This window comes from Nematolebias whitei, chromosome 23 (genome assembly GCF_014905685.2).
Source record: "Nematolebias whitei isolate Nwh7 chromosome 23, NemWhi1, whole genome shotgun sequence".
In the NCBI taxonomy this organism is placed as follows: Eukaryota; Metazoa; Chordata; class Actinopteri; order Cyprinodontiformes; family Rivulidae; genus Nematolebias; species Nematolebias whitei.
In genome coordinates this window covers 18936276-18946859 of record NC_056520.1, presented here as the reverse complement: position 1 = coordinate 18946859, position 10584 = coordinate 18936276, and the positions used below count along the sequence as shown (strand labels likewise).

The 10584-nt window shown below is 39.6% G+C and overlaps 1 protein-coding gene across 1 annotated transcript in view; it reads left to right on the top strand.

Annotated features, from left to right (window-relative positions):
- Positions 1 to 2615: 2615 nt before the first annotated feature.
- vegfc (vascular endothelial growth factor c) overlaps positions 2616 to 10584 on the top strand; it is a 37588-nt gene continuing 29619 nt past the window's right edge. The window contains exon 1 of the mRNA XM_037696596.1: positions 2616 to 2771. Within this exon, the coding sequence (XP_037552524.1) occupies positions 2670 to 2771 (102 nt within the window). The 5' untranslated portion in view covers positions 2616 to 2669. The remainder of the gene's footprint in view (positions 2772 to 10584) is intronic.

Sequence of the window (10584 nt, the reverse complement as noted above, 5' to 3'; positions counted from 1 at the left end):
AAAAAAAAAAAAAAAAAAACTGTCCAAATGACCTGATTTAACCTTGTTCAATTTTTTTACCTGGATTATTGAGCATGAACTTTGATGTTTTGAACCACTTTTGGCTATGGCGGCCTCAGAGGAGTTGACGGGGGAAGAGTGTGGGCCCCAGAAACCATCTTACAACCAGCAAACTGGTTAGTCCAATATGGGAGTGTGCTGCTAGTGGGACTGAGTTTGTTTGTAGCTCCTCAGACTGATGAAGTCTTTTGAAACGTCTCAACAAAAACAAAAAAAAAGAAACCATCCAGATGACCTGACTGAACAATGTTGGGTATGGGATAATGTTATTCTCTAGTTTTGACCTAAACAGCACAACTCAAACAGTTAAAAGTGGGGGAGTGGTGGCGCAGAGGTTAGAGAGGTGGGCTTGTGATCCGAAGATCGCCGGTTCACGCCCCGGCCCCGACAACATCAAAATTGTGGGTGGGGTAGGTGAAACACCCACACTTGCCCCCACCCTCATTCGCCCCACTCTGGGCCCATGAGCAAGGCCCTTAACCCCCACCATGTGCTCCCTAAACAGGTCTCTCTTGAAAATGAGTTCTCGTGGCTCAATGAGACTAACCTGGATAAATAAAGGCTAAATGAAAAAAAAAAAAAAAAAAAAGTTATTTCTCAATATAAGATGATATGAAAAGTGGCGGGCACTTGCTTCAACGAACGCTATAGGCCTTTTATTTCCATCAGTAAAAGTTAACTAAAAGCTGAAATCATAAAGTGTTCAGTGCTTATTTTTTATTTGCTATGTTGTCTTGTGGAGGTAATACACTCTCAAAGCATCAAATAAATTCTTAATCTAATCCTCATAAATAATCCTAATACAGATACAGTCGCTTTCTTGTTGTCATGAACTCCGTACTCTGAGTTTATATAATGAAATGGAGGAAGCAATGAGTGGAATGTGCTTGAGCGGATTTCAACATAAAGCATGCAGCAAGCAGACACTTGCCACCGTACGTGCGTGCGTGCCTGTGTGTGTCTTTAATCCTTGAAAAGGCTGCTGTGTGACTGGCCCAGCAATCGGATGTTTTCTCATTCAAGTGTTTCCCAGACACACCTCCCTTCCTTTGCCTCCTCCTCATTGTCAGCCTCCATTCTCCGCTCTGCCTCTTTTTCTCTTGCCCGTCTGTCTGTGCCCCATAATTTATTTTACATTTGCTGGTAACTGCTTAGCCCTGGGAGGATTTTTATTTATTTTTTAATTTTTTTTTAATATATATATATATATGTAATTTAGACAAAGATGTAAGCTCCTTCTGCTGCTCCTCCCCTCCTCCTCCCCTGTAATACACCGGCACAAATGCTCACAGCCTTGGGGCGGAATAGTTAAGAAGGTATGCAAAGTACGTCTTTTTTTAGGACTTTGAATGAACAAAAAGAAGAAAGCGCATAAGAGAAAGTGAGAGGGGGGAAGGGAAAAAACAAACAAAGATGGAGCCAGATGAAGTGTGGAAAAAGGCAGAAAAAGTGTCAGAGTTGCAGGTGTGAGAGCAATCATTATTGTCCAACAAGAAAAACATGCAACTAAAGTTGCCGCCACTACATTTATCAAAACACACATACTGAGACTGATAAGACGCCTATGAAAGACAATATGCAACGCATTTTTCTAAGTGACAGATTAGCTTTTTTTTCTCGGAGTGAAGCTTCTGGATACATTTAAATCCTCTAAAAAAAAAAAGAGGACATGTTGAAAGAAAAGTGTGCCAGCGTCCAGAAGTTGCACGGCTTAGCAGCCACTTCACTTGCAGAGGAAATCAAATAAATAAGGAGCTATAGTCTATCAGCTGAAAAACACGAGCTGTCTCTCTCAGATCTTTCACTCCGCCCACAAGTTACAAGCCTTTCATTCTTGTATTTTTTTTCCCCCCCCTTCATTCACTCCAGCGAGACGCCCGTGAGCAGGACGAACACTCACTCTGTTTGGACAAGAACTTCTTGTAAAAGCTCAGCCTGGAAACGGGATTGGAAATATTCTTTCAAGGAACAGACAGCCTTGGTAGAAAAGTTGTGACAAAACCTAGAAAGCTGCAGAAAAAGGAGCAACCGAAGAGAAAAGAGGGCTTTGCCCAGAAAAAAAAAAGGAACAGGAGGCAAATAAAAAGGGCAGCAATCATCTGCACAGCTGTTGTGTGCGAGACAAAGATAAAGAAAGCAGGGAGGTGAACGGGTGCGAAGGACGAGGATTGGAGAGTGACGAAGACAACCAAGGCTGGAGAGGAAAGTAAACCCTTGTAGGGATCAGCCGAGTTGAAGGCCGCAGAAATACAACACAAAGTGAAGCCTAAATCCAAACAGAGACACCTGACATCAAATTAGCAAGAATGGAGGAGCGGCAAGACAAGGACGCAACACTCCTCTGAGAAGAAGAGGAGTCGTGCTCGACTCGAAGAAAAGGTGCAGATTTCCTCACCATGATCTATTCAGGTCATGTCCCCGATTCTAACAACCTGCGTCGGAAGAGCAACTTTGTTCCAGGGTAAAATGAAGAAGCGGTCCAATCTGTGATAACCTTCCTGCTCCTTCCTTCCTCTGCACCTCCTTGTCTTCACGTCAAGCTCTGATTTCACAGACTTCCTTTCAATCCTGGCCTGATATTTCCACTCCACCGTCTCCATCCCCTCACTATGTGGATACCAGCTGTGCTCCTATGGATGCTTAATATCTGCAGTTTGTGCTCAGGACAAGACTATATGGACTATTACCAAGCTGGAGACATGGGCACTGAGGTATGACATCCTGTTTGTCTGTTCGTCTGGTAAAACGTAACGCTTAAGGTCCACTTATGTGAATTACGGTAGTTCGAATGTTCTTGATCAACTATTTGCTGTGGGAAACCAATGAAAAAGCTGAATGAACACCCAAAGGTACACAATAAATGCAACATGCTTAGTCCTGAATGATTTATGATTTATTAATGATTTAAACCCATAACATTACTATATTTCAACCTTTATCATATGTACTTACTTTGGAAATATCATAGACCTCTACAAAATAAATATAAATTACAACCCACAAAGGAGTCGTTATGCAAAAACCCATCTGTAACTTTGAATGCGGTAAAACCTTCGTGTAGTGCACAAACCAGTAAGAGCTTTTGGGACCCTTCCCAGGAGTGGTTGACAAACACAAAACTCACCAAGATAAACATCTTTGAGTGTCTATGAGGTCAAAGAACTTCAAGGCAACTACTCAGAAACTGAAATAGTTTGCTATCAATAAACCCTGAACAACTTTGATGTGCAATATAGCATGGATGAAGGTGGAAATTTGCTGTTTGGCCATTGCTAACTGTCTGAAATTTGGGAAAACAAGCCCAAAGTTTCAGGACAGTGAAAAGAAACTAATGGAGCAAAAGCTCATGGAGTGAGACCGACAAACGTAACAGAGCTAAAGGAACCTGGATTAAAGTTACTTCAAGTTACTATGGATGCTACCAGAGTTGTGTGTGAACACTAAGAAATTTCCAGAAATAATAAAAGGTGAAAGGTTTAGACACAGTAGCCATACTTATTGCTTTTTTGTTTGTTTTAGTTTCTCTTACTTTACATTTGTGTTTAGGCAGATATTTATACGTGAATATAAAACATTTTAGAGTCCAGAGATTTTAAAAACTTTTGAGCAACATTGAAAAACAGTGTGGCCTTTTAGGAGTTTCAGAGCAAAAGCAACAGATTTCAAAACTGTACTTATAACTTACAAAGCCCTCAACAACCTAGCTCCATCTTATATTACAGATCTTATTGTGCCACATTTTCCTAACAGAGCACTTCACTCTCAGACTGCAGGCTCAAGGGTCTCTTGTAAATGAGTTCCCAAGGCTCAATGAGATTCACCTGTATAAATAAAGGTTGAATGAGGCTTACTTGTGGTTACTAGAGTTTCCAAGTGCAGAATGGGAGGAAGATATTTCAGTTATCAGGCTCCTCTCTTGTGGAACCAACTTCCAGTTTCTGTCTGTGAGGCTGACACATTGTCCAGTTGTAAGACTGGGCTTAAGACTTTCCTTTTTGATAAATCCTATAGTTAGGGTTGGCTTGGTATACTGCTATAGACTTAGAGACTTGTGATTCTCAACCTGCCATTGTGTAGCTGTTCCTCCTTCCTGTTCCTCTCAAACCCAGCCGGTTGAAGCAGATGGCTGCTTGTCCTGAGTCTGGTTCTGCTAAAGGTTTCTTCCTCATGAGGGAGTTTTTCCTTTCCACTGTTCCTTTGAGCTTGCTCAAGATGAGAGTCTGCAATGGCGTTAAACTCAAAGTAGTCTGCTCCTCAGATAAATAATGTTATTAACTTACTTTTATATACAGACACTTTCCAAAAAAATTACAATATCATGGAAAAGTTGATAACTTCCATAATTCCATTCAAAAAGTTGCTTTTTAATAGGTGATAGATTCAGGGCCCACAATTTAAATGATTTCAAGTATTATTTGTTTATTTTTACATAATTTGGGCTTCCAGCTCATGAAACTCATGACAAAAGGATTAAAAAAAAAATAGAATACTGTGGAGAATCAGCCCAAATTTTGCAGGGCATGAATGTTTTAAACTGAGTGTGACACACTAATCATCTACTAAACTCAAAGCACCTGCACAGGTTTCCCCAGGTGTCATTAAATTGCATCAGTTTGGTTCAATATGGGGAAGACTGCAGACAAAACAACTGGCCAGAAGACCATCATTGATGCCCTCCATAGGATGGGTAAGCCACAAAAGTTCATAGCTAAGGAGGCTGGCTGTTCACAGAGTGCTGTGTCCAAGCATAGCAATGGAAAGTCTAGTGGAAGAGCAAAATGTGGCAGGAGAAGATGCACCAGCAAAAGAGATGACTGTGGGCTTCAGCAGATTATCAAACAGAGAAGATTTCAGAATCTGGCAGAGATCCAGAAAGAGTGGAATGAAGCGGGAGTCACAGCTTCAAAAACCACCACATTCAGATGCATCCGGGAGATGGGCTACAACTATCGGGTTCCTCTGTCCTTTTTTCTGATGAAAGTAAAGTGTGCCTTTCATTCAGAAATTAAGGTCCAAGGGTTTGGAGGAAGAAGGGTGAGGAACAGAACCCATACTGCTTGATGTCCAGTGTGAAATATCCACAGTCAGTCATGATTTGGGGTGCAATGTCCGGTGCAGGTGTTGGTAAACTCTGCTTTCTTAAATCCAAGGTCACCGCAACCGTCTACCAGAATGTTTTAGAAGACTTCATGCATCCTTCTGTTGAGGATCTGTATGGAGATGCAGATTTCATCTTCCAGCAGGACCTGGTCCCTATCCATGCTGCCAGAAACACCAAAACATGGTTTGATGCCCATGCCACAGTGCTCGACTGGCCAGCCAACTCGTCGTACCTAAACCCCATTGAGAATCTATGGAGTGTTCTCAAGAGGAAAATGAGTTGCACCAGACCCAACAACAAAGAAGATCTGACAGCAAGCATCAAGGAAATCTGGGCTTCCATAACTCCCAGTCAATGCCACAGACTGATTGTCTCAATGACACGTCACATCGAGGCAGTGATTAAAGCAAAGGGATTCTCAACCAAGTATTGAAGTTTGACATATCATTTTGAAAGTTCCATATTTCGATTGATTTGTTGTGATCCTAATTTCCTTCTTTTTTTTCTGCAAAAACTGAAGTAGTGTGGGCTGATTTCTCCACAGTATTCTAATTTTTTTGAAATCCTGTTTTCATGGGTTTCATGAGCTGAAGCCCAAATTATGTAAAAATAAACAAATAAATACTTGAAATTGTTTAAATTGTGGACCCAGAACCCACCATCTATTAAAGATTAACTTTTTGAATGGAATTATGGAAGTTAAACGACTTTTCCATGATATTCAAATTTGGAACGGGTCTGTATATATGAATGTTCCTGTTCAGTGCCCTGAGATGACTTCTGTTGTGACAGTGCTATATAAATAAATTGAACAGAATTGAATTCAGCTGCCTTGTAAATTACACAAAGCCCCAGTAGTAATCCTTGAGGGATACCTAAATGTTCAAAACTCTAAATACAAAGACAATTTTTATTTTAAAAACGAGCAAAGGAGAACTGATCAAACAGATTTATAATTTTATCATAATTACATCAAACACAAAGTTGCACTACCAGTTTGGCTCTAAGTCTGGACAGTAAGTCTGCCAGTCAACCTACTAGAATAACTTTTATTGAATAATCAGAGTCCTACTCACATATCCATAGGATATGAAACTATACATGTGGTTTACTTACCAGCTCATGTCCTCTCTTCTTCTAATCCTTCTGACCCAAATACTGATATTAAAATATTCTGAAGGTTGGTTTAATCCCTAAAACGTACCTGGAGGAGGTCAGAGTGAGGAGAAATGAGAGTATTTGCAGAAATCTTTAAAGCATTTGTTACATCTGAGGACTTGCTATACATTCATGTCATGTTTTAAACTCAATTAGAAGCCTAAATATATCACAAACATGTTTAATACACATATAATATTAGTTTAAATTATAAAACACAGCTATCGGCTGCACCAAAGTAACTGTTTGTATGATGCAACGGAGTCAGGTGTTTATTTTGAACGAATGGCTTTGAAATGAAAATTCCTGCTGCCTTGTCTCCTGTCGTCTCTGTCGTCTGTGCTTGTCTGAGACGGAAGGGACTAATATGTAAGGAGAGAAATCAAGGATCCAACAAAGTTCAATCAGGTCATCTGGACTGTTTCTTTTCTCGATGAGACGTTTCATCCTTCATCCAAAGGACTTCATCAGTCTGAGGAGCCGCAAACAAACTAAGTCCCACAAGCAGCACATTCCTATAGTGGACCAACCAGTTTGCTGGTGATAAGATGGTTTCTCTCCCGCATCGACTGCTCTGAGGCAGCCATAGCCCAAGTGTCCTGATGCATACTCAATAATCCAGGTAGGAAAATCTAAAAAAGTTAAGTCTGGGCCTCTGGACATTCAAAAAACAAAACAAACAACAACAACAACAACAACAACAACAACAACAACAACAAAATATATATATATATATATATATATATAGCAACGTTTCGTCTTTCATCTGAAAGACTTCTTCAGTCTGAGGTGCTGTGTTCAGCCCAGTCTTATAAATAGCACCTTCTCATAGTGGATCAACCAGTTTGTTGTTGACAACCACAACCAGTTGCTCACATGATCAAGAAGGACCATCAGCCTAATGATGGATCATTAGTACACTGATGGCTGTTTACTATTCACAAGGGCTGAGTGATACTAGCAATCACAGCATTGTAAGAGGGGGACAGTTGAGCACGGAGGCCTCCACCCCTGTTTAATGATGGACGATTTATTTTCACAAAGATGGCCTCCTTTACTCTTCTCTCACATAGCACAAGTGGTTCAAAACATCAAAGTTCATGCTCAATAATCCAGGTAGAAAAATCCAACAAAGTTGAGTCACGTCATCAGGACGGTTTCTTTTTTGTTGTTGAGACGTTTCGTCCTTCATCCAAAGGACTTCATCAGTTTGAGGAGCCGCAAACAAACTCAGTCCACAAGCAGCGCATTCCCATAGTGGACTAACCAGTTTGCTGGTGATAAGATGGTTTCTGGGACCCGCCCTCTCCCCCGTCGACTCCTCTGAGGCAGCCATAGCCAAAGTGGTTCAAAACATCAAAGTTCATGCTCAATGATCCAGGTAGAAAAATCCAACAAAGTTGGCTATAATAGTACTGACTAAACTGAAAACTGTAGTGGTAATATTCAATTTCTTGAGATATGCATGAGGGGGGCAGTGGTTTTCAAATTTAGGATAAAATCTGTAAAAACATCTTTCATTTATCTCACACAACAAAAACAAAATTATTTTTTTCATATACTACCAGTTTCTCCAACACCAGTTAAAAACAACTAAAACTGAACGTGTTGGTGCTCTTGGTTTCAGACGTGCTGTTTATGAAACAGACAGGGATCAGTTTAGCGTTTCATTTCAAACTTCTGGAAAATCATCACTTTTCTATGGAAGTTAGTTTGTGTTTAGCGTAAATAAAAAGAACAGACTCGAGTGGAGATGTGAAGATAGCGACATGAACGTACTACCGGGAATTTGCACCGTTTCTTGTAAAACGCCAAGTACTTCTGCGAAAGATTTGAAGCAATAACAACTTCTTGTCTGATTAAAAAGAAAACGTCTACCACAAACTGTATTCTTTGAAAACATATTGTGTTTATAGGAGTAGACTGGCTGACTGAAAATGGGTGGATGTAAATATTTGTATCCCTGCTCCAACAGTATGTAGTGTTTAACACACCTCAGAGTGATGGATGAATAGTAACTCATACATCAACACCTCCAAGTTCCTCATGAAAAGATTATTTTAAAAAAAGAAAAACTCCTCAATAACAGTGGTGAATAGTATAATTACTGCATAACAATAGTAATAGACTAAGAACATAAAATATTTTATCAGGATTTTATTGTTAAGTAGATGTAAGAAATCCAATATTTATTCAATAACACTGGCTCCCTGTCATATTCAGAATAGAATTCAAAATCTTAATTCTAACCTACAAAGCCCTCAACAACCTAGCTCCATCTTATTTTACAGATTTTATTGTTCAATATTTTCCTAACAGAGTACTTTGCTCTCAGACTGCAGACTTACTTGTGGTTCCTAGAGTTTCTAAAAGCAGAATGGGAGGAAGATCTTCCAGTTATCAGGCTCCTCTCAACTTCCAGTTTCTGTCAGTAAGGCTGACATCCCTTTTTGATAAATCCTATAGTTGGGGTTGGCTTGTTATGCTACTATAGACTTAAGACTACTGGAGGACAAATTGACATCATTTCCTTAAATGAATTGTTAAAATTCAATAGTTGTCATTTGATATTGCAGTGGTCCCTCGCTACTTCGCGGTTCGTTTATCGCGGTTTTTCGAAGTAAGGTTGGACATGACACAATTGGCTGATTGATGGATGAGCCATGGATTGTTTTCTTAAAATACATTATTTTAAATGCTTTTGCACCGTGTGGCCCACAAGTGCAGGTCAAGCTCCCTCCTGCAGCTAATCAGCTGATTTCCTTCTCTGCCGCGCACACTGTGGCTTTGCTGTCCAGATGCGAACTTAAAATTCAAAGTAAGTCACATCGTAAAATCGTCATAATCACAAAGTATAAAAGTGTTAAAAGTTATTACTGAGCTTAAACTCAACTTGAACTTGGACTTCTGTATCCATACTTCGTTGTTTTTCCCTTATCACGCGTGGACGTGGTCCCAAACACCCGTGATAAACGAGGGACCACCCTATTTCTATCTTAACTGATTCTTGACCTGCCATTGTGTATCCGTTCCTCCATCCAGTTCCTCTCAAACCCAGCCGGTCGAAGTCCTGAGCCTGGTTCTGCTAAAGGTTTCTTCCTCACGAGGGAGTTTTTCCTTTCCACTGTCACCTTCGTGCTTGCTCAAGATGAACGTCAGCGATGAAGTTAAACTCAAAGCAGTCTGCTCCTCAGATAAATAATGTTAAATTATTATTTTTACATATGAATGTTTCTGTTCAGTGCACCGAGATAACTTCTGTTGTGACTTGGCGCTATATAAATAAACTGAATTGAATGTATCGCTTCAAAATGCTAAAAATAAATATTGTACAACCACCAGAGATTCAGACTTTTTCTGCTCAGCCAACATTTCTTTCAACATTTTGAACATTATTCCACATCAAATGTTTTGCAAGTGAACAGAAGTGCAAAGAAAAGTCCTGTTGATGAATGTACAGTTTTTATTCACAATGAACACAAATAGGGGGCTCGTGTGTTATGCATGGGGTGGTGACAGCAGCTCAAGGAAGCATTTTACTGATAGATACAAAAACAAATATTTTATAGCAAATTCTGCAAAGAGTACAAGCCGAAAATGAACAGAAGTTGTAATTTGCATCAGGAATCTGATCTCAAACAAATCTAAAATCTAGAGTGAACTACCTCTGAGGAGTAAACTGAAGCTTTTCCCATGTCCCCACTCGTTTGTTTTATAAATTACATTTACAGCCTCAAAAACTACACCCTAAACAAAAGACCCACAGCTCAGTCAACAGATCAGTCAGATTAAAGTTTTCTAACAGTTTTGTGACAAACCAACGTTTTGTTCTCAGATTCATTATTTGGAAGCAATAAATGAACAACTTTAATTAACTTAAGACTTTTCTGCACCGCGAGGCTGAGGTTTGTGGTTTTCTGAAGCCGTTTGTAGAATTCTCTTAAATTATGATAACAATAAGAAATCCCTTACCTGGGATTTACAAAATGTTTCTTAGTTTTCAGTGTTTAATTGTTGACTATTAACTAAAGTGCAGACTCGGAACGCTGCCTGTGTGGCTGTGGTCATTATGTTCAGACAGATACTGTTCATAACTGTCAGCGTAATAAATAAATGTAATTTTAAAACATACTAGAGAAATTGCATTTCCTGCGAAAATGACGTGAATGCTTACTGTAGAAGAACTTGCTGAAATACAGCTTAAATTAGCTAAAAATGTGCTGAAATGTAGCTGATATGGAAGACCAAGCCTAAATTAGCAGAAG